At 37.5% G+C, this 25,625-nt stretch overlaps 1 protein-coding gene across 1 annotated transcript in view; it reads right to left on the bottom strand.

Annotated features, from left to right (window-relative positions):
• The window catches only part of LOC140243956 (uncharacterized), a 70,696-nt gene extending 55,696 nt beyond the window's left edge, over positions 1-15,000 (bottom strand). The window contains exons 1-3 of the mRNA XM_072323624.1: positions 14,763-15,000; positions 6,918-7,188; positions 1,780-1,841 (exon numbers count right to left, since the gene is read on the bottom strand). Of these exons, the coding sequence (XP_072179725.1) occupies positions 1,780-1,841; positions 6,918-7,188; positions 14,763-14,985 (556 nt within the window). The 5' untranslated portion in view covers positions 14,986-15,000. The remainder of the gene's footprint in view (positions 1-1,779; positions 1,842-6,917; positions 7,189-14,762) is intronic.
• Positions 15,001-25,625: the final 10,625 nt, after the last annotated feature.

Here is a 25,625-nt window from a genome sequence, read left to right as displayed (position 1 = left end):
AGTAGTACACTCAGCTAATTAGTCATTTTTTTGTTTCATTTCCATCTGAGAAGATGACTGGATAGCCCAAATTCATTCATCTGCAATAGCTGCTCTTCCTTAAGGTCCAGTTGGATGAAAGGTGGGACCACTTCACCGGGTTAAACATTCTGCTCTTTGCGATTAGTAAATGAAGCAGGATCTTTTACGTACATGAGTTGTGACTTTCGGGACTTACAGGAACTCCGATTGTCCTTTCCGAGGGACAGAGTGTTTTGCCTTTTACTAGAGGCAGAGCTACCAAGTCTCACGCATTGTGCGTGAGACTCAAACATTTAGGGGTCGTCTCACGATCTCACGCATGGTACCCATTTTTCTCACGCATCGGGCGAAGCCTGCAACTTGGGCCTATAATAATGAGTATATAGTTGCAGTTGAAGGTACATTTCCCTTTTGTCTTTCAAAATAAGTAAAAAATGGTCATTTAAGTATGCACCTGATCGCACCATTAAGAGCTACAAATTGAAAGAGCTCCCTACCGTAGGAAGCCACAGGGGGGAAAAACCCCTCCCACACCCTCGCTCGCTGGCACATTCGCAAGCTGAAATGCCGAGTGATGCCGAATCATGAAAATCTCACTCATAACAATTTTTTGAACTTGACATCCCTGTAGAGGGGACGGTATGATTACACACAACATTGCTCAGTGGGACTCGGGAATCGAACCGGGGTCCTTTGGATCCTGAGGCAGACGCGCTACCGAATGACCTTATTCATCGCAATGTCATGAAAAGCACAACGTTTGTTGTACTGCAGTTCACAGCATTTGATTACTCCGTTGATTGTTTCATTGCAAATGACTTTTTGTCAGAATTGAAATACACGAAACAAAATAGAACATTGTAAACGAGTTCTGCCCTAGGAGCTGTGATGACGTCACAGTTCATAAGAACAGGGCCGCCCTCCATCAACGTGTTGCCCTTAAATTCTGCACTGAATATGGTATTCTTAACCCGATTCAGACATATATATTACATGCAAATGAATACATTTATCTCATTCAAAACAGTGTGACATTTAACTTACCTATACTATAAGATACACATCGCATAAGTAATGCATAAGATGTTATTCATATATATATATGGTATCTCTGTGTCAGCTACAGCAAATAAAAAGATTATATCATGATAATAAACTGCAATCAAGAACTTTGTATACAGCTTACGGCCTAGCTCTTAGCCATTCAATGATAGAAAATGATAAAGGGCAGATCCTCGAAGGTACTATTTACCATTGGGAGCAGTGATAAAAAAAAAAAATTTTTCGAGTTACTTTGATGCATATGTGTAGATCAGTTGTATCGCAAAACATCCTACTATATAGATATAGTCCGTACAAATTTCGCAATAAAGCCTAAAATGTGAGGAGATATCTTTCTCAATGAACCATAACTGTAGACATTTTATTCTTGAAACAATTTTATTTTAACTATTGTTCTCATTTTGTATACTTAACAATACTTACATTGATCATACTTATTAACATTAATTTTACATTTGTTGTGTCTATCCCTTACTAACATTTTAGAGCTATTTTGAAGCACTCTGCAAAAAGTATATAATGTCTTTCAAAGTTTTGATTAAAATATTTTGGCTCTAGTCGACAAAGGTCAGCAAGACCGGGGCTCAGTCAATGGAATAGAACTCACAGAAGACATTTTATTTTTCTCTCACTAATCATTCATGGTGACCATACATTATGTTACGATGCGTAATCATAATGTTCTAATCCACTTACCTTGTAGGATTGTCGTTACGATATTTCTGTAGAAAACCGTATGGTTCACCACTACTGTTGCCCTGGAATGGAGTAAAAAAACAAAACCCAGACAATTCTTACGACAATGATTTTAATATAGATTTCAATTTAGTTTAATATTTCTCAATGAAATAATGCATTAAACATAAAGTCGAATGATGTGTCAGCGTGTGGTTATATATTCTAACTTTTAAACAAACATATGAACACTATCCTGACATTCTTCTGTATCAATTTCTCGTTAAAAAACACCTTTTTAACGGTAATAATCTTGTTCTGTTTGGAAGTTTTGTTATCAACTACAGAAAAAAAAAAAACATTTTTCATTTTCCAGAACTTACTTTGTAGTTAATTAAGATACTGTGACAATGTGAAGCTAAAAGTTTCAGTTTCAGAGTCTGTAAAGTTTTGGTCACCATTTGTATGAAAGAAATCAGTATGGCAAAATGAAAAAAAAAAAATCACATGAAAAGATAAACAGGAGTACTCATAAGAATATTTGACTCTCAGAATGATACGTACATAATTATATTCATACATCTTTCATATATTTAGATAATATTGTAACGAAATTCGGTGGAATCGATTCGATTTAACCGTTTCGATTATTATTTGTTATGATCGATAGAAATGGGCACACTATCGAAACGTTGATCAAACATTTTAATGTGGTAGTGCATTATTATGAGTTTTAATATTTATTATTAAATATGTGGTTACTTGTTTGTCATGGGCAAGTTTGGATAATTTTATTACCAACTCCGGTTTAGACCGATGACACATGCCGAATTATAGTAACCATGTACAAGAGATACTGCCGAAATATATAATCGTTGTACGAATTTGATAACCACGCCAATATTGTAAATAATTTGTATAAGTTCTGCTGGTAACTATTACATGGCTCTCATACGGCCGTGCGGGATTGTCTCTTCATTCCGCGATAGGATGAGAGGCATGCAAAGCGGCCGTTGTGTGACATAGTCCGCATCAAGCAGCCCGTATATGATACAATTCCAATGTGTTGATCATGTTCACTTCTATGTGTATCCACCGTGTCTTCATAAGAGTTCTATCACCAAGCAGCGGTGTGCAGAATGGTAGTACATGTTCCTGAGTTGGGGCACCATTCCTGAGAAGACCACCTAGCAAGCCGTTGGATTTCGGGTATATTCGTAATGTGACTTGTCGAATAGTCCGTGCCCACTCAAGTTCCAGTTGTCGACATTGGATTTCGGGTATAATGGTAATGTGATTTGTCGCATAGTCCGTGCCCAATCCAAGTTCCAGTCGTCGCTTGAGGAAGTTGGTAACGGTGCGATACAGCACTTTACCCCGTGCCATCAACGACACCTGTGCCACCATATGGTTGTGAAAGGTGTTCCACGTTAGCGTGATTGAGTTGGTAACAAAACTTGGTAGCAGAACTTGGTAGCAAGAGTTGGTAGCAAAAGTTGGTAACAAAACTTGGTAGCAGAACTTGGTAGCAAGAGTTGGTAGCAAAAGTTGGTCACAAAATAAGTATACCAATTTAACATCCTCTACAAGTGACGCTTGGGAGTGACATACTCTAAGTGATGCTGAACTTGGTATGTGTGCCGCTTGTGTTGGTGAGCTGCTTCTGACACAACATAATACATGGTAGCGTACAGACTTGTAGTTTTAGTAATTTAAAGGGATCGTTGTAAACTGCAACAAAACGAACCCCGCCTACTCGGCCATCCTGACACGGCTCGCGGAGACATTTGTACAAACAGTCGAATACACTCTCTTACTTCACGACGAGAAGGCGAGTTCGTCACAATATGTATGTGTATATCTTTCATGTATGAAATATCTTTTGTATACATGCGGACATAATAACAGTTTTATAGAAGAGACCGCGTTCTCGATAAGCAATCCACTTGATTTGGATTTTGGCCTCTGGACATTATGGTTTGCTACAGTTCCCTCTTATTTCTAACTTCATTTTATTTTTTATCACAATACACACACAAAATATATAACGTGAACTTTCGAGTATGTTCAGTGTCATTTGATCTAGGAGAACATTATAAGGGGGATATAACAAGACAGAAACGAAATTTAGGGACAAAGATTAGGGGATATCCGTGAAGAAAAAGTTGAGTTGAGAGGAGAGAAGTGAAGAGAAGAGAAGAAAAGTGACAGTTTGCAGGGTTCAGGAGTTGGGAGCTTTATACCGTATGCCCCCCCCCCCCCAAAAAAAGAAGAAAATACAACGGTACTCTCCGCAGCGAAAACTTTGAAAATAGTAAATCAATCTAAACACAATTTCAGGGAATGAAACAATAACTCATTGCCCACATTTTACAGAAAACCCCATTCAATTTGCTTCATTGGTCAAAGAGAAATGAGGATTTTTGTAGAGTATGTCAGGAATCCCTTCCCTCCAAGTTTTGTCTATTGTGTTTTCCTGTTTATATCTTTGTTTCCCCTCTAAAGTGCATAGAGGCCTTGTCCAAGGTATTATGCGCTATATAAGAACGGTGATATGATAATAATGATAATTGATATGCAGTTCCAAGAGCATCGAAGTGCTAAACTTCGAAGAATCAGACTCGTGACATGCTTTACAACAATCCACATTTCTCTGTGACCGCTTAACCAAACTGAATGGGGTTTTCTGCAAAATAGAGCTTAAAGGAGACCTCCAGATGATTTTCAGATTTTGACCTTTGAACAACTACAAATTAGTTGTACTGATGACAGAGTTTCATAATTTATCATAATTGGCATGAAGAATAAGAATATTTTCGAAATTTAAAACAAATTCAAGTGAACAAGGATGATGACATAGCAGAGTCACTGCAAGAATGCATGAGTTGGGGCTCAAGGAAGCAGAACAAAAGAAGAAGGCATGCATAGATTATACACAGGTGAACTCGCAAGCAAGTGGTATTGTAATGGAATTACACTGCTACATTTCTGAAATATGTGAACCTCCTATGTCATCATCCTTGTTCAGTGTAATTTGTTTGAGGTTTTTGAAAGTATTGTTTCTCTACTCAAGAACCACAACAAATTCTACAAATCTATACATGGAGCTATTGATTTATGTACAACACGATGTAAAATTATTAAATTCGTCTGGAATTCCCCTTTAAGATGTTACATTTAAAGACCCTAAAGTAGCATTTGGACGGTTTAATCATCTTGGATGTTATCAATGCAAAAATACGATTGCAATTTTTTTTGACATACTGTACAGAAAAAAATAACAATTTTACCTAAATATTCATATTCTAAACAATAAGAATTTACAGTGAGCCAATTATGATAATCTAGGAGGTAAAATAGATTGGTGATCACAATTTCTAATTCAAGTCATTAATAAGAATTATGTAAATCAAAGTAAAAGTAAATTATGAGAATGTTGTTATGTCGTTTTCGCAGGCACTCGTCTACAGTACAATTGTCTAACTTGAAATTCCGAAACAGACAGTAATCGAAGCAAAAAAAAAAAAAAAAAAAAAAAAATCGAGTTGTATAACAATTAACATATGAAACAGTCTGACAACACAAACAATGGAATTGTATCTTATGGACATGAATTGTTTACTTTTTATTTGATAAAATATTTCATAATGTCCCAATCTACAGCAATTTATAACGGAAGTGCTCTTTCTCATGACAAAAGATAATGTATTTTATCTTTCATTCAAACTGAGGAAAGAGGAATGTTATAATAAGATATTCTATACAGGATATATTCCAATAGGGTGCCTGAGTGGTTGTGCTCAAAACTTGGTGTGCAACAAGGACGTTAAGGAATACCTCCTTGGTATGCAAATACTACGTTTTATCCACAAAAAGACACATATCTTAATAATTTGTAACTACGGCTTTTACCAGGTTACGAAAAAAAAATACATGGCAAGTTGGCAGAATCTTATCGGTACAATTACATAATACAGCAAGTTTACATAGGTGAATCTATTTTAGTAATAAGAAAAATCATATTTAAACATACACACAAACACACACACACAAAGCAGTGATAGCAGGTAGTATTCCACTCACTAATGCTCTTGATCACATGATTCCAGGTTCGGGCGTATATCGAATATATATATATATATATATATATATATATATATATATATATATGTACATATTACGCAGATTCAGACAAAAACGAAACACACAAACACCTGCAATCATGGCATATACATAAACATGTAAAGCTCTTACAATAGACGATTCACCTTGATCAACTTGCTCAGACTAATTAATGTCGCTTGATCGCACAAACTGCATTACATGCAAGCAAACAAAACGTTGCATTTATAAGGCATGCGCAACAGAGTATTATATGGTTTATAGCGCTAATATCATAATTCAATAGATCAAACAAATTTCACATTTTCAACATAATTCCCCTACTCTTCCCGCTTTTTTCACTAGTGCAACAAAATATGCATTACTAGCGAATATGACTTTGTTTGAATGCGTCTTACCGACCGAATCCCCCCCCCCCCTCCACATGCACACACACATACACACCCTCGCAGACACACTCGTGCGCACAAACTCATAAATGCCCCCATTCTCTCACGCTCACAAATAGGCCACTCACTCACAATTTTAATACTTAATAATCATTACATTTTTGTCAAGACAGCTGTGCTAGAGAGAAGTAATGATGCTCTGAAAGCCGATGAGGCATTTATATTATCGTTGTTATCATTATTGATAATATAATTATTATTGTCATTATTATTATTGCTATTACTTCTACTAATACTAATTTGTACTAATATTAATACTAATACTAATACTAATACTAATACTAATACTAATACTAATACTAATACTTATACTCATACTAATACTAATACTAATACTAATACTAATACTAATACTAATACTAATACTAATACTTATACTCATACTAATACTAATACTAATACTAATACTAATACTAATACTAATACTAATACTAATACTAATACTAATACTAATACTTATACGAATACTATCATCATTATTATCATTATAAACATGGAATTTTTATGAAATTGCTTTGGTCTTCAACACACAGAGTGGAATAACCGTGGGATATCTAGGTCAGATAAATGAGTATAGTCAGGACTTACACAAACTGGATGGTGCCATACGACTGTAGAGCAGTCCACGTGAACACCATTATCCCTCCATTGGCAGCATTCTTCTCTTCATTGTTGATGTGCGTGACGTAAGTGCGGAACGTTTCAGCGCCGCCAGCGCTGCAGTTGCCATACTGTGAGTTCACTGGAATGGTCGTGAACAACCCAACCGGCGTTTCCAAATCCGTTGTCGTTGTCGCTTTCACGGCAAATCCGCGATAGGGAACGGTGGGGCTCACCTGGAAGTTCACTATCAGACGCACTGTGGTGCATGGAGGAATATGAAAATGAGTAGAAAGCTAGCAAACAAAAATCAAAATCTAGAGGACCTGCATGACATTGTCATTGAAATGGTCTCAAGATGCAGATAACACTAACAAATAGGCCTATTATATCTTTTTTGAAAACTTAGTTTAGTGACAAGGTGGGATCAAAAGCTACTTTGCTCACACTTGCGGTTACAAGCTTTGCTTGTTGCGGTTCCATATTTTATTAAGAATGTATATTTAGGCCTATTTAAATGTAGTAGATACTGAACGCCGACACGCTTTGTTATATGTCAGTCATGATGCATTTCACATTATATTTTGTGTCTTGCTTCTCTCTCTCTCTCTTTTGGTTGGGGGGGGGGGCTTATTATAAATATGTATAACATCAATTTCAAGCGAAATATGACAAATAAACGTGCAGGAAAACTGGTCACTGTGTCTCGAGTGTATGACTGGTGCACACTTCACTAATTCAACTTGTAGACACCGGGGGCCCGTTGCATAAAAGTTATCATTAGGCCAAAAAAAAAAAATGGTTTGTTTGCCCTTCGCGACCGACCGAAAATCACGGAAATTTCGGGTCGCGTTTTTTTTTTTTTTTTTTTTTTTTTGCTCTTTCAAGTTTATTATTTTCCACAAATTTCATCTTCTACAAATTTGTGAATGGTTTTAAACCCAAAATTGTCCATTTTAAGCTAGAGAAAGAATAAAAAAAAAGTCTGAAAATGTTTGTTTTTTATCTCATCGACCCGTCGTAATTGTGTTTGGGCCGCGCGGGTCCACAGGCTACGTTTTATAGCATGCATTGCATGCTACAATGTAGCTACCTTCTTGGCTCACATGCGTGCACGCGCACGAAATCCAATCAATGCATGTATCATGCACTCAGTACAGGGCTGCACACTGCCGACCAGTTATTCGCGCTAGCTTGCGCATTGGCGCTGCTCACGCACTGCCATGCCATGCAATACAACTGCTTTTCGTTTGCTTGCGATCGGCGGTCATGCCAGACAAGAAGCATTGATAGAATTAGAAGAGCACGCATTTCTGGGTCATTTTACTCACGATCCGATCCCGGCTTCGCAGCAGCGTGGCAGTTGACATGACTTGTTAGAACCAGTGGCGTATCTAGGGAAAACGGCGCCCGGGGCAAGCGCGAAAATTGCGCCCCTAATTTCTGAAAAGTGTTCAACCCCAACCCCATCCCGGTAGGGACTTTAAACAAAGTCCAATGATATGCTTTTCAAGCGCTTAAAGGGATAGTACAGTATTGGTGGAGATGAGAATTGGGCTTTTAACTTTTTGCAAGATACCAAGAAAACACTTATGAAATACTACAGAGCATACCAGTTTAAGAGGAATTCAAAGTATATTTGATGAAAATTGGATTTGGAATGACTGAAACATCCAAAAACAAAGTAAAACAAAGCGATCGTAATAAAGTGTGGGTCCCACACTTTATTAGAATCGATCTGTTTTGGATATCTCGGCCATTTCAAAACCAATCTTCATCAAATAAACGTTGAATTCCTCAAGGAATTACATGCCCTTTCATATTTCATAAGAGGTTTCTCATTATCTCACCAAAAAATGTTAGAAACCTGAAATTAGGTCTCAACCAAAACTATACAATCCCTTTAAAAGGGGTCTTTTGAGGGTGATTCAAATGTAATGAATTTTGATAAATTTTGGCGAGCGAGCCGAAAATTTTGGTATTTCAGCTTACAAAACATGGAATTCTTGTCATTTTTTGTTAATCAAATCTTACAATTCCAATCAAGATATAGTAACGGCCTTATAGATAACGATTTATACCAACAAACTGCATGAGGAATTTAAAAAGTACTCTAAATTAGTACGCGCGAGTTGGCCGAGATTTGTATATTTCCACGTCATCATCACATTTTGTTCTTATCTCTTTTTTCTTTTTCTTTTTTTGATAAATTTTGGCGAGCGAGCGCAGCGAGAGAGCCGAAAATTTTTGTATTTCAGCTTACAAAACATGGAATTCTTGTCATTTTTCCTTATTAAATCTTACAATTCTAATCAAGATATAGTGACGGCCTTGTAGATAACGATTTATACCAACAAATTGAGGACTTATACAATACTAGTACTCTAAATTAGTACGAGCGAGTGAGCCGAAATTTGTATATTTCCGCGTCATCAATACGTTTTGTTCTTGTCTTTTTTTTTGCGCCCCCTCCCCCCCCCCCGTATGTTCGAAACCGTTGGCGCCTTCTTTTGATCCAATTGGCGATCGCTTCAGAACGAAAGAAATTGCAGCCGCTGCTCCGTGAAACATTTTGCCTGCTATATAAAATGACATGTGTGAACACAATAGACATTGTCATTTTGTCCGCGTCATCATCACGTTTTCCTACCTTCTTTATTTATATAAATTTTGGCGAGCGAACGCAGCGAGCGAGCCGAAAAGTTTTGTATTTCAGGTTACAAGACATTGAATTCTTAACATTTTTTGCTTATTTAATCTTACAAATAATCCTAATCAAGATAATAGTGACGGCCTTATAGATAACGACTTATACCAATAAACTGTGGACTTGAAAAAAATACTCTAAATTGTACGAGCGATTGAGCCGAAATTTGCATATTTCCGCGTCATTACGTTTTGTTCTTATGTTGCTTGGTTTTTTTGCGCCCCCTCCCCCCCCCCGTATGTTCGAAACCGTTGGCGCCTTCTTTTGATCCAATTGGCGATCGCTTCTGAACGAAAGAAATTGCAGTCGCTGCTCCGTGAAACATTTTGCCTGCTAAATATAAAATGACATGTGTGAACACAATAGACATTGTCATTTTGTCCGCGTCATCATCATGTTTTGTTTTTATCTTGCTTGATTTGGTTTTCTGCCCCCCCCCCCCCACCATTCTCCCTCCCCCCCCCCCCCCCTTTCCGGGCGAGTTTTTTTTTTTTTTCTTCTTCTTCTTCTTTTTTTCTTCTTTTTTCTTCTTCTTCTTCGTTTTTTTTTCTTTTTCTTCTTCTTTTTTTCCAGTTTTTTTTGCGCCCCCAAGGAGTGGCGCCCGGGGCACGTGCCCCCCTTGCCCCCCCCCCTAGATACGCCACTGGTTAGAACTAATCTACTTGTGTCGATTTTTAGAAAAGTAAAAACATATTCGATATTCAGCGATACAGTAAATGGATCTGATTGCGTTCAGTTTCATTTTACACAGTCATTTCACAAATGAATATTTTCATTCGTTCAGAATGATCTCACAATGAAGATAGGTGCAAAAAGGATCACGAAATCGGCCCTTCCATGTACTTTTTTAAAAACGCATGCACAAAATGTGAAGAGATAATACTAGGGAGAAAAAAAAAATCATGAAATCATCGCAGTCCCGCTTACATATTTGAGGTAGAAATCGTCCCAAAAAGGATCATGAATTCGGCCGGCCGCGTCGTACACCTTTCAAAAGCTCATGTACGAAATGCGAAGAGATTATAGAGGAGAAAAAAAAATAAAGGACACATTTGGTACGTGCATCATAAAAGATTACAGCCGAATAAAAATTCATGAAATCAACGCAATCCCGTTGAAATTTGAGGAAATAATAGGCGCAAAAAGGATCTTGAATTCAGTCCTGCATGCCGTGTTGGTTATCAAAACGCATGCACAAATGCGACGAGATTATCGGGAGAAAAATAAAAAACAAATTTTTACCCTTCTGGTGCGTGCATTACAAAAGATTACATCCGAAGTAATTAATGAAATCGCCACAAACCCGCTGATATTTGAGGTAGAAATAGGCGCTAAAAGGAACGTGAATTCGGCCGTGTCGTATACCTTTTAGGAACGCATGTACGAAATGGGAAGAGATTAGCGGCAGAAAAATAAAGTACACATTTTCATCCCCTTTTGGCGCTTGCATCATATAGATTACAATCCCGTTGAAATTTGAGTAAACAATAATAGGCGCAAAAAGAATCTCGAATTCGGCCCTGCATGCAGTGTATAGTTTTGAAAACGCATGCACAAAAGCGAAGAGATTATCGGGAGAAAAATAAAGAACGCATTTTCAACCCTTCAGGTGCATGTATCACAAAAGATTGCAGCCGAAATAATTAACGAAATATCGCAATCCCGCTGATATTTGATGTAGAAATAGGCGCTAAAAGGATCGTAAATTCGGCCGTGTCGTATACGCATGTACGAAATGCGAAGAGATTATAGGGAGAAAAATACAGGACACATTTTCAACCCCTTTTGGCCCGTGCAAAAGATTACAGCCGAATAATAATTCATAAAATCATCGCAATGAAGTTTGAGGAAACAATAGGCGCAAAAAGAATCATGATTTTTGGCCGTGTCGTATATCTTTTAAGAACGCATTTACGGAATGCGAAGAGATTATGGGGAGAAAAATAAAGAACGCATTTTCAACCATTCTAGCTGGTGCGTGCATCACAAAAGATTACATCCGAAGTAATTTATGAAATCGTCACAATCCCGCTGACATTTGAGGTAGAAATAGGCGCAAAAAAGTATCATGAATTCGGCCGTGTGGTACATCTTTTAAGAACGCACTTACGAAATTCGAAGAGTTTATCGGGAAAAAATAAAGGACGCATTTTCAACCCCTTTTTGGCGCGTGCATCGTAAAATATTACAGCCGAAGTAATTTATGAAATCGTCACAATCCCGCTAATATTTGAGGTGGAAATGGGCGCAAAAAGGATTGCGAATTCGGCCCTGCATGTCGTGTACCTTTCAAGAACGCATGCACAAATGCGAAGAGATTATCGGGAGAAAAATAAAGAACCCCTTGTATCGCGTGCATCAGAAAATATCACAGCTAAAATAATTCATTAAATCATCGCAATCCAACTGACCACCAAGAGCAGGTTACGCAGCAAGTTCGTGCGCTGATGTTTAGAAAAAGTCACAAACGCATTTGATACAATCTGATTTTGTTCATTATCATTTTACACTAATTCACAAACAAACATTCTAATTTTTTCCTGTCTTTATTTTTAAATTTCTTGTGCAATAAATAATGCAAGTTTTAAAAAAAAATATCAATCTGTAAAATGTACATGGGGGGGGGTACCTCCATAAAAAACAAGAAAATAAGTTTGCAAGTCATTTAATGTCTTTTATGTTGTCGTTGTTGACCGATAAATTTACTGTTCGGACCTGTAAAAAATGGTAAAACGGGGCATTTACCGGTCCGACAGAGACAGGTCGGACCGGCAGAAAAAATGGGTTAGTGTTCAGCCCTTCACAAGATGGCTACTTTTGCAGAATCCGTTACCAGCTGTCATGGCACCAAAACTGTTTGGAGTTCAGTTGCCAGCATCTCACTGGAAGGTACTTTTTTGGAGCTGTTTGCAAAATTTAACAAAGATGAACGTTATAAGTGTTTGTCAGTGAGTGTTTCTGCCTCGCGTACCGGGCCCTGGCAAGACGTAAATTTGAATGAATCTCTTGGAGTTTTGAGTGCATTGACATGGAAAAAAGGGTACCCTGTATTAAAAAAAAAAAAAAAAAAAAACCGACCTACCGACCCTCTTGGGTTTTGACAATTAAGGGCAAACTAACAATTTTTTTTTTTTGGCCTATGGTAACTTTGCCATCCAGTGGTAACTTTCATGGAATTCTTGATTTTGATTGGCTGTTGAGTATTGTTGCCATAGTAGTTACCATTGGATGGCAAAGTTACCATAATGGTAACTTTTATGCAACGGGCCCCAGAAGAGGTATTGCAATGAATTTCAATTTCAGTTTTGAATTTCAAATTATTTTATTTCCATATGAAGCAATACAAAGTCATATAGGTCTACATAACGCTTACATGAGAACACGATGGAACTTTGAATCACATAAGTTTCAATCAAACATGAATAGAATATTATAATGAGATCAACTTTGGTTTGGAAAATTGAAGAAGTAAGCAATACAAACTTATTTTGTAACGCTACATAGAAAAGAGGAATTCACAAGAAAAGCATAGCTTGTAAAATTTGTGAATTACTCTCAAGAAGATGAGGGCATCTCAAGTTCCATCAAGGACTCCATGTATAAAACTGTTGATAGCCTGAATCCTGATGTGAATGCACTCAAAGGCCCGCTGATCTCCCTGTGTGATGTTTATCTGCGTTTTGGTCTTTTTATCTGCCACTTTGAATATAGGGCCTATTTCACCTTAATGTTACTTTAAAATAAATTGTATGTAATTATGCACCTTCCTATATGTGCTCTCTGGTTGATGCATATCGCATTCTTTTTTTTTGGGGGGGGGGGGGGGAGGGGGAAGGCACATATCAAGCAGACGAGAACGATGATATGACCAGTGGCGTATCTAGTGAAAACGGCGCCCGGGGCAAGCGCGAAAATTGGCCCCTATATTTCTGAAAAAGTATACAACCCCAACCCCATCCCGGTAGGAACTTTTAAAAAAAGTCCACATGATATGCTTTTTAAAGCACTTAAAAGGGGTCTTTTTTGAGGATGATTTAAATGTAATAAATTTAGATAAATTTTGGCGAGCGAGCGCAGCGAGCGAGCCGAAAATTTTTGTATATTTTTGCGTCATCATCACGTTTTCTTCTTATCTTTTTTTAGATAAGTTTTGGCGAGCGAGCATAGCGAGCGAGCCGAAAATTTTTGTATTTCAGCTTACAAAACATGGAATTCTTGTCATTTTTTTTTGGCCTATTAAATCTTACAATTCTAATCAAGATATAGTGACAGCCTTATAGATAACGATTTATACCAACAAACTGAAGACTTGAAAAAATACTCCAAATTAGTTCGCACGAGTGAGGCGAAATTTGTATATTTTCGCGCCGTCATCACGTTTTGTTCTTATCTTTTTTTTTCAAGTTGTTTGGATAAATTTTGGCGAGCGAGGGCAGCGAGCGAGCCGAAAATTTCTGTATTTCAGTTTACAAAACATGGAATTCTTGTCATTTTTTTTTTTTTTTTTGCTTATCAATTCTTACAATTCTATAAATCAAGATATAGTGACGGCCTTATAGATAACGATTTATACCAACAAACTGAGGACCTGAAAAAAAATATTCTAAATTAGTACGCGCGAGTGAGCCGAAATTTGTATATTTCCGCGTCATCATTACGTTTTGTTCTTGTCTCGTTTGATTTGGTTTTTTGCGCGCCCCCCCCCCCCCCCCTATGTTCGACACCTTTGGCGCCCTCGTTTGATCCAATGGACGATCGCTTCAGAACGAAAGAAATAAAATTGCAGCCGCTGCTCCGTGTAACATTTTGCCTTCTAACGATGGCATGTGTGAACACAATAAACATTGTCATTTTTTTGTTTTATCTTGCTTGATTTGGTTTTCTCCCCCCCCCCCCCCCCCGCCACCTCCCGGTCCGGGCGAGTTTTTTTTTTTTTTTCTTTCTTTTTTTTTCTTTTTCTTCTTCTTTTTTCCTTTTTTTTTCTTTTTCTTCTTCCTTCCTTCTCCTTCCACGTGCCCCCCTTGCCCCCCCCCCTAGATACGCCACTGGACATGACCACCATCACATGGGGGGGGGGGAGGTGAGGCAGTGTTTGCTAACATATAGATGAAAAATACGTAACATACCTGTAACAGGACTGCCAATTTCGTAATTTGACTGGGTTTTGAACAAAATCCACGGACTTCTACTGGTTGGTTGCGCCTCCACCAAAGTATTATCATCAGGGTACCGATGGAGCGGTTCGAAGGTAAGGCAAGCTTGCTGCGGTGCCCCATTCGGAAACGCGTCTGAAAACGCCACAAGCACTGAGAGGATTAGAGCTACCACAGAAATCATCTTCGGAGTCATGTTTCCTTGCTATCACTCTAGCTCCTTCTAAATGTGGAAATTAGGATGTCCGCTTCCAGAAAAGGCACGACAAAATCATCGTAGTCCACACCCTTCTTTTAGTATAATAGTTAGCACTACCGACTGCAGGATAGCGTGCGCGATTATTATGAATCGATGTGAGGGTTGTATGATGACATCAAACTTCAATACAATCTGCAAAGGGGCAAAATGAGTAGAATAAAAGGCTGCAAGTAAGTTGAACACCAGCCCAAACCCACATTCTTGTTATTGGAATATTTCTATAGCGGGAGGACATGCATGGATGGGTAGTATGAAAAGATCGCTCGAATCGTCAATGAACTTTTTCTTTTTCTCCTCCTGCGGACTTTTTTCCTCTCTTTTACACAAGCAGTACGATATTACAATATATAACAACCGCAGTATTATAATTGAGGTTGGGCGTTGCATACGACCAGTTTGGTGCCGCGTTACTGCAGTTTGTATGCAGGTCAGGAGGAGCCAAACGCAAAGGAATGTGACATGATAGCACACACAAACATGCATTCAAAACCTGTTCAGAAGCTGCGAAATGATTGAAATGCAATTTAGAATCCCCGAGTTCTCACTTCTTTTTGCTGAGTCAAATTGAAATCTAAAATCTAAGCATATCCACCTCTCCCTTTGACAGGGAGCCAATCACCCCATGAACCCCAGAACTGTTTTAGCCCCAAATTGAATCAGATTTTACCAACCCGACGTCTGAAATAACCTAATCAATCAAATAAAGCGATGTACTTCACTTCTCAGAAACGTGTTAGCTAGTACCCAGCAAACACTACAATGTTCTCGATAACTTTAAGTTTTGGTCACTCCTGAACTATGATAGAAATTTTCACTGATTGACACATCCTCGCCCTTCTTTTTTGTTGTTCGTAATGATTATAAAAGGACCACTGTTTGCATGCTGTCACAACCACATTACGTAGGCGAAAACTGTACATAAAGAACACACACAATTAGAAATTCACACTGTTTTGCACCCTCACTCTTGCAATACATTGTCACATGGAGACAATGACTGCGACTTTCCACACACCAGCAAGAAATTATCATCCCACAATAATTTATGTCGTCTTTCCCTTTGGAAGGAATGGGATGGCAACACTGTAAATGCATGTTTTATGAAATGTTAGAGCAATGTATTATGTTTGAGACAGATTCCCATCCAAGACAGTGCAAGTGAAATTCTGCCTATGACGACGGTCTCCTCTGTTCGTCCATGTGTGTGCATGATCTTAAGATGCAACGAAATGTCGCCATTTTCATAGATATCAGGACCAGAGCAACTGTTCCCAAATTTACAATCCCTAAGTTGATTTGCATCTTTCACTTCTTTGCATAATTTCATCAATTTGTCACTTTGCTTTGAAAAAAAAAAACAGAAAAGAAATCAAATAGTGCACATGGTACGAGTGAATAATGACAAACACTCGTCATTGTGATACTGATATACGTGCATGGAACGTACATAAATTTCACGAGGATACTAAGTCTATTTTTCATGAGAATTATGTTAACAACGATATAGCGGACTGTTATCAGTAGGACCTAAGATTATTTAAGGGGAAAAACCCAGAACGCCTAAACCTACCAACATAAGACATCAAAGACATCAAATAGAATTTCCAAATGATCATGTTTCTTGTATCTTCAGTCTAGAGCAGATTTTGTTCTATTTTAAGGAAACTCTAAACATAATCAAGCAAACTTACACACACATACACATTATCAATATAATGGTATGATAAACACACCTATAATCTCTCTATACAGCGTAAACGCATATACAGCGTACTCCCAATTACAGCTAACATGGTTATAACGAAATTCCCATTACAACGAAATAAAAAGTCAGGTTCCAAAATTATCACCTATGTTTCTTTTTATAATCTATTAATTGTTCGGTTATGATGAAAATTTCTTTATAACGAAAGAAAACTGCTGGGACCGAGATCTTCGTTATGAGAGAAGTCGACCGTACATATATTATGTGCAGAATTTACACATGATATAAATGTAGGTGTGTATGTGTCCCATGTCGCATAGTTATTACATGATACTGATACATGAGCACGAAGTGAAATGCACCTCATGCACCTCTTGTATGACGGACGACTGATAAGCTACTCATGTGTATCCCTTTTTGTATACATTCCTGCAGTATTATCCAAGTATGTGACGACAGCGGAAATGAGGAAGGCGGAACAGTGTCGCTTCATTGAATCGGACTCGGGCGTTGCTTTCCAAAATATATTCTTCACTTTTGTTTCTAGGACTGCGAATGAATCAAAGCTCCACACCTTGCGTATTTTAGCTGTGATATATAGATACAATTTTAAATTAAACAAATGGAATAGCAGAGGTTTCATTTAAATTTGATCAAAGTCAAGAAAGCTGTAAAACTTCATAACGCTTTATATATTTACAGAACTGTGCATATTGGTATGATCTTAATGGTTTGTATAACCACAATAGGGTCATCTATGCAACCACATAAATGTAAGGATGCCTCACGTATCCTGTTATGTATACACAAAACTTCCCTTCTCAATTTTTCTTTTTCTGAAATTAAACTAAGATTAATCAGTTAATACAATTTCTCATTTCATGTCTGTTTTTTTATCTACCTTCCTCTTTCATACAACACATTGATGAAATTGCATGCTATTATTACGATCATGATATATAAGCGAGGAAAAGTAAAATAAAAGGGCAAAGAGAAAATAAAAGAATACAATCATAGAGAAGATATAGCCGTCACATTAAGCAAAACAAAGAATATTTTCTAATTCATTTATATACCTTGATATAAATGAATGATCCTTCGTCGATCGATTGATGATTATGCTTAGTCTCCTAGCTGCTGTCAGCTCAGCTGGAGCAGCGTATTATCTTCTGTGACTGAACAGACTTGTGAGTGAGCGACAACCTTTCTACCATACTGTGTTACATAACAGTTGTGTGTCGTTTCTGAGCTGAATTTGGCGTGACTGCGCTTTTTCTCCCGGGCGCTAAATTATCTTTCCCACATAAGTTCCGGACCCCGTGAGAGAATGTATGATTCGCCGGGCGCTAAATTATCTTTCCCACATAAGTTCCGGACCCCGTGAGAGAATGTATGAATATTCATTAGACCGTATGACGTAATCATTAACAAGACGCTCTAAGAATAAAAAAAGAACATCTGCTTGCAGCGATATCTCGTGTGGCAAATGGTGTACGTTCAGACTCATACACTCGAGGTCCCAGGTTCGAGTCCCACTTTTTGCTTCAAATCCCACTTTTTGCTTTTTTTTTTTGGGGGGGGGGGTACTACATTTCTTAATTAAATTATTGAACTTTTAAAATTTTCAACACACCGAAAGTATTGCATGTAATACAAATAGTATCTCACATTATATTGCCGTTTATTCCGTCAATAAATTGAAGTTTTGAGACTTGGGGTCCGGAACTTATGCGGGAAAAATAATTTCGCCTCCCGGGCACGCATCCCTGCTGCTGCGTTCTCATTGGCCTCTCCTTCCCCCTGATAGGAGGCGCTGGTCCACGGGGCTCCTCCATCTCGTCCGCGGGGGTCAGCTGCGAGGCCCTCCCAGTACTCTATGCCCGCGCGTCAAGGGGCCTCTAGTTCTCTCCTTGCAGCATCCATTGTCCATGTACATCGCCGTTGAGGTCGGTCGGTGGCGCTCCTCATGGATGGCAGGTCTCAGTCGAGTATAGTTGGGAAAACACCGCGCTGATATTATGTTCTTGTAATGTTCATGACAATTGTAAAAGACGTTCAGGTGAATGTTTGAGGGTGTGGCTCTGATCGGCAGTGGGAACGCACCATCATGGTGCGTTCCCACTGCCGATCAGATCAACTCGATCAATCCCGATCAAAGTTTTTTGGCCTGGTTCGGGCTCGCTCGGCATTGGTATTCGGGGTCGATCTACCTTGATCGGCATCGCTCCTGCTTCCTTCACGATAATTTTGGACATGTCCAAAATATTCGAGCAGGAAACCTGAACACCAACAGCTCGGGTAGTGATCGAGAAGAGATCGAGCTGATCGGGAATCGGTCGTATAGAAAGCTAGTGTGGTCGGGACGGATTTTCCCCCGAGCTCAGTTCCCGATCATCTCGAGTTATTCTCGAATGCTACACGATTGGTTTCAGATCATCGGATCATCTCGATCCAGGAGTCATCAGTTTCATAAATGACTCGACCGCTACACGACCGATACAGGACTGATATCGATTGATACTCGACTAAACTCGATCACGCTTCGACAGGCACTCGATCAAATACCGAGCACTTTTTGACAGTGATCGCAGCATGTGCTGACGTACTTTCCTAGCACTCATTTGTTGTTCAGGTATTAAGAAAAATCACATGCAGTCCTTGGCCACGTTAAAAGTTAAATGTCGTCAGTATCTTCAGCCACTCCTGGCCCACTGAAGGAAAGAAAAGGGCCACGAAGAGAGCCACGACAACAAACAGCAGACATGGCAGAATTAGACTCTCCAGCCAAAAATACCAGAAGAAAGAAAGGAAGCACGACTGAAACTGAGAAAAATTCGGTATTCTGGCAATATGACTGTAACGTGAAAGGAAATTTTCTAGATTATTTACTTTATTTATTAACTGAGAAATGTTTCTTGAATTCTTTTGCTAGCTTGTGTGTTTTAAAGTTGAAGTTGGTTACGTTGATATATGATCTATTTCTTACGCTGACGTGTTAAAACAGTAGTTGTAACGTAGACTCATGTTAATGATCAGTGACTTACTTTACTTCTATTTACGTAGATGTTACACTTTTGCTTCGCTTAATAAGGTTTTGGTTATTGAGAGTTGTATGTACATTGCTTGAAGTCCACCTTGTTATCGATTGGCTGGGATGGGTTGAGAAAAAAAAAAACCAACCAAGATTTTCATCATTATTTTTTGCTATTATGAAATGTTATATTGTTTTATTTTCATAATAATGTACTCTGTTCCACATTATAAGCACACTTCATGAATTTAGAAATGAATATGATACATGTATTTTCTTTTACACACTCTTGGGCCTATACTTTATCAATGAATACATACATATTTTTCATTCACTTTTTCATTCTTTAATAATGAGAACAATGACAAAGATAACACGATTCATTAGGGTTGTAGAACAGTCAATTTTTTTTCAACTCTATAATGGTGCATTTATGGGCATTTATGTTTCATTTTAGACCAAATTAATTTCAGCCCACCTATGTAATGCATTTACGAAGCATGGAGGTGTAACATTTTTTTTTTTTTTTTTTTTATGAGACATCAAACTTAGATTTGCTATTCTTCTTATATATCCACTGCAAATATTGAATGCATATGAATGAACCTATTATATTATACATGGTGTCCCGGCAGACATAGTGCTACAAAAATGTCTCTTATCTAAAAAGATATGAGCGACTGAATGAAATCGTTACAATATTTAATGGTTCCTAAAGAACACCTCAAATTTATTTGACACAATGATAATCAATCTTCGTGCAGTCGCTTAGATCTCATGGCCATTTCCCTCAAAATTTGTGATTTACAAAATTTGTAACTTTGGGTACTGATATCCTACTTGACTGAGCGATAGTGAATCCATAAAAACTGATAACAAATGCGTCGAAAACAGCTACTGAAAACGGAAAAAGTGAATGAATACAACTGAATGCATTTTTGTACCTTTTTGAGTGGCTCACAAACAGTAGTGATCAGTCTTTGTCATCGTTTTATATACCAGCGCAGAAATTTCTGTAGGAAGCTTAATCTTGCAAAGTTGTCAAAGTTGTCCCTCAGTCAAGAATGGCTTGGGTGGCAAAAGTATCAAAAATGCAAATCACAAGTTTTCAGGAAAAATAACTATAGAATCGAAACGCCTGCACGAGAATTGATGATTGTGGTCTCAAAATAGGAACTGTTCTTATATCAACTGCTAAAGATAATCATTTTCTTTCATTCATTCATGCTTTTGCAATGAAGAGTCAGTTTTATAGCACTCTTTTGGGCCACGCCGTGTATACAAGTATAAATACTGAGTTGTCTCAAATAACCAAACGAATAACTGTAACCAATTCTTCTATCACTCGATCACTGTACGAACCTGCCGACCCTTTCGATGCAAGATCTTACACAGATCGTGTCATGTCGAGCTGTCTAAGAAGTCTAGTAGAAATCGAGTATTTTGACCGTGCAGTGATCGTGTATTGATTGTGTGTAGATCGGGATGTTCGAGTAGAGATCTGTGTGATTGTCGAGGAGAGATTCTGGAGATGTCGAGAATGGTCGGGTGTGGATCGTAAAAGATCGAATAGCGGTCGGGAAGGGATCGTGTTGAAGGACGATCGAGCATTTTGGTCGGGATTGCTCTGGTAAAAATAGGTGATCGGGATTGATCTCGCTTAATCGAGTTGATCTGATCGGCAGTGGGAACGGGGTAAAAAATAGGTGATCGGGATTGATCTCGCTTAATCGAGTTGATCTGATCGGCAGTGGGAACGGGGTATTAGATCGAATGGGTACATGATTGATTCATAGTTATACCTATAAATCTAAACTCCAACTGCAACTGTAACTATAGAGTGTATAACTATAGCTATACTGTAGCGATAACTGTAGCTATAACTGCAACTATAACTATAATCATAAACATTACGATTTTAAATGTAATTATACAGGTTCATTCATCTATTCTTATATATTTCCATTATAGTAATAACAACTCCTCCCTAGAAACGTTGATAGGACCCTTTGAACTTTTGCTTTTCATTTAGGCCCTAAGTATGCGAAGGGAAAGGAAATTTGGTCAAATTTGTTTGCAAAAGCCATGAATGACCTAGGTGGGTCTGTTTCCGCTCGAATTTATACAGAACCGTTGATACAGAGTAATCGATGGGTAACCAAATGAATTTCACGTGGGTACCAAAATGTCCAATACCACATGAGTGATTTGATATCAAAATAGATCAGATGTTGGTACGATAAAATAAGTCTACCAGTGCCCTCTGCTTAAATCTCCACTGCACATCAAATTCAGTTTCATCCCAAATGAAAAAAAAGGAAGAAAAGAAACACAATATGTACACAATTTTTCAAATTTTTCGTGTTTTGCACATGACGCGCCATGGAAAATGATATCACACATATTCAAAGAATTACGTAAGAGTGATGTCATTATCAAATCGCTAGTGCCAATCCCCCACCCGTAGCCTGCCCCCTCCCCCCTCCCCCACCCCATGATAACCACCGATAGAGTAGACCTATACCATTCTTACCAGCAGTCGACCGTGCTTTAACACTCCGACACTCCGAATGCCACGGATAACTAAGTACAGACAGCTCGGCAATGGTTTTGGCAGATTTGATGGAAACTGTTCAAGCTAAAAAGAGGCTGTCGAGTTACTCTCCTCCCTTTTCTCCCACAACTCAGTGACCGAACAAGAAACGGGTATCATCGCGTTCTTGTTTGTTAGATCATGCTCCTTACAGGCCACCTGTATGAATTCAAATACCATGCTTTCTATCTTATCATTGAAAAACAAGTTCACCTTCATGCAGATGTGAATTGAGTGAATGCAGCAATGATTTAATAACATCAGCGAAAGTATGATGAAAATCGGACAATCCGTTCAAAAGTTATACATTTTTAAAATTTCTGTGCGGTCACTGCTGGATGAAAAGACTACTACAGTTTATGCTGTCGCACGTGTAAAAAGATCTAAGGAAAATAATAAAGAGAGAGTCACTTTTCATGTTTGAAAAAAAAAATGCACATTCAAACGAATTGTCACTGATGTCCCTGCCTTCTGAAAGAGGCAAGTCACGTGCTCTTTTACTTTGCAAGAAAAGTGAAAATATGTTTAATTTTCTTTTCTTTATAATATCGCTCTACACTTGTGACATCACAGGCTGCAACAGTATTTTTATCCAGCCACTGGGGCAAACTTCAAAAATACACAAGTGTACATAACTTTTGAACGGATTGTCCGATTTTCCTCAAATAATCACTGACGTGTTCTATTAATATTGCTGCATTCTACATTCAGTAAAAAAAAAAATGAAAAGAAAGTAAACACTTTTTTGAGTTCATATTTTTCATAGAAGAGTATGATGAAAATTAATGCATTATATACCATATTAAAGCTAATTTAATTGGCTATCACCCTAGTAGGTCAATATAAATGGAAACTTTACGCATGAATGAACACATTCGTTTTTGTTCTCCAAGGCACAAAAGTAAAAATTGCAAAACTTGACATGTTGTCTTTCATTTGCAAATGCCCTTCAAGATAACAATAACAAATGACCTGTATAACACAATGAGAGATATGAATGACATAGCAAAAAGTAAGTTTCGTTCTCTTTATCTTTTTATAACCTCAAACAAAATCAAAGTAAGAAACTAGAGGGGGAAATTAAGAATTTTCTGCCAGCTCAAACTTCAAATGAAATGGGGAGTTGGGCATTTGATTCTTTAATTTAGTAATTTAAGAATCCATGAGACAAATTCATGAACTAATTTCCTAATTTGACTAATCAATTCAAATTCTTTCCATTTTTGTTAATGTTGCTTTTTCTCTCATTTCATATCAATTTGGATTTGACAACAGATTCTTCATTTTCCTCCCTTACTTTTTAGCCTTTATTGATGGTTTGGGCTTCAATGAATGTTATTGAATCACAGATTTATTTTTTGCGACTTAATTCATGTTTTTATTGTGTTTAATTTGTCTTTTGTTCTTAGTGTTACATGGAAGAGCACTTACGCATGAATGACAAGTTGTTCATTTTTGCAATTTTTACTTTTGTGCCTTGGAAGAGAAATAGTAAAGGTGTTCACTCATGCGTAAAGCTTTCCTTTTTATTGACCTATCAGGGTGATAGCCAATTAAATTGCCTTTCATATGGTATTTACATTGACTTTTAACCAAATATCCATAAAAATATATAAACTTGAAAAAGTGTTTACTTTCTTTTTTTTTTTTAATTGCTGAGTGTACAAATTCACTTGTACACATTATGAAGATGAACTTCTCCTTTAAAGTGCAAGGAACGTCTCACTCTCAATGCAGCTAAAATCTCTGGTACATTGTATTCCTTTGCACTACATTGCATATTACAGTTTGTATCTTTGTTACATAGCTGAGTAGTCGTCGAACAAAGTTTAATACACACACAAACTCATACATCCCTATATTTAGAGCCCTGGAAAAGAGCCAACTACACGAAATAGCATAATGATAGTGATGATGATAAAAATAGTAGCAGCAGTTAGTAGCACTTGACGACCCCAACACGTACGTGTTACTGATTACAGCGCTCCAGGGTTACAGTAGTAGTAGTAATAACTGTGAAGATGATGATGATGATACACATGTAGTACTACTACTACTACTACTACTAACTACTATTACTATACTACTACTACTACTACTACTACTACTACTACTACTACTACATGTACTACTTCTTCTTCTACTACTACTGTTACTACTTCTACTACTAAAATTACTACTACTAATGATAACAATAATAATAATAATAATAATAATAATAATAATAATAATAATGATAATAATAATAATAATAATAATAATAATAATAATAACAATAATTAAAATGATTGTACTGGGCCCTGTTTCATCAAAAGTTAAAATCGATTTTAAATTTCCTTACCACACAGGCTGCCATAGACTTACAGTTGAAATCAACTTTATGATCAATTTTACCTCTTCATAAAACAGGGCCCTGATATATAAGTTATCATTATTGCCATCTTCATATTTGTTCGAGGTCACTCGATATAAACTTCTCACTACTGATCACTCACTGCACTCCCAGAATATACTGTAAAATGAGGAATTTTCGCGTGCATTTTAATTTCGTGAATTTCGCGATAGCCAAGATTATTCGCAAAATTAAAATGCACACAAAAGTTCTTGTCTACACTATATGCATTGCGGCAACTCGAAAAACATCGAGGCAACTCGACAAAATTTCATGCCACAAAAAGGCCGTCGGCTCCAATTCGCAAAGATTTGATGCCGCAAAAATATCGTTTTTTTTTTACAGTATCCATCATAATACCATATCGACCACAACTCAACTGCAAGTTTAACAAATGCTACATGGAAACTGGTCTATGATATAAAAATGACAATTTATTATACATGAAATAGTTCATCTCTAAATATCACAATATTAAAACTGGATATATCCACAGCCGCCACTTTCTCTTAAAAAAAAAAAAAGAAGAGAAAGAAAGATTTTGCTGTAAAGTCATTCAGGGAGTGTTCCTCATAGTCATTTTCCCCATCCCTCTACTTTTAGGCAGTTTGTTAATGATCCCAACAAATTTTCACATATTTAGTACATCACGTTTCGCTGGAAATTTTTTGGCAGCATATCATTCTTCATCAAGTCAAAATGCAAAGCACAAAAATGTTGCGTAACAACGTGATACCATAATACCTTGATGGATTTCTTGTCTATCATCCTTTGCAACATTTTTTTTTTTTCTGACGACATTGAATGTGTGCAACTTCAGGGGCACTGCAAACATCCATGAGTCCACTGCATGGAC

This window comes from Diadema setosum, chromosome 2 (assembly GCF_964275005.1).
Source record: "Diadema setosum chromosome 2, eeDiaSeto1, whole genome shotgun sequence".
Taxonomy (NCBI): domain Eukaryota; kingdom Metazoa; phylum Echinodermata; class Echinoidea; order Diadematoida; family Diadematidae; genus Diadema; species Diadema setosum.
Note: the sequence above shows the minus strand (reverse complement) of the source record. Positions and strands in the feature narration are given on the sequence as shown.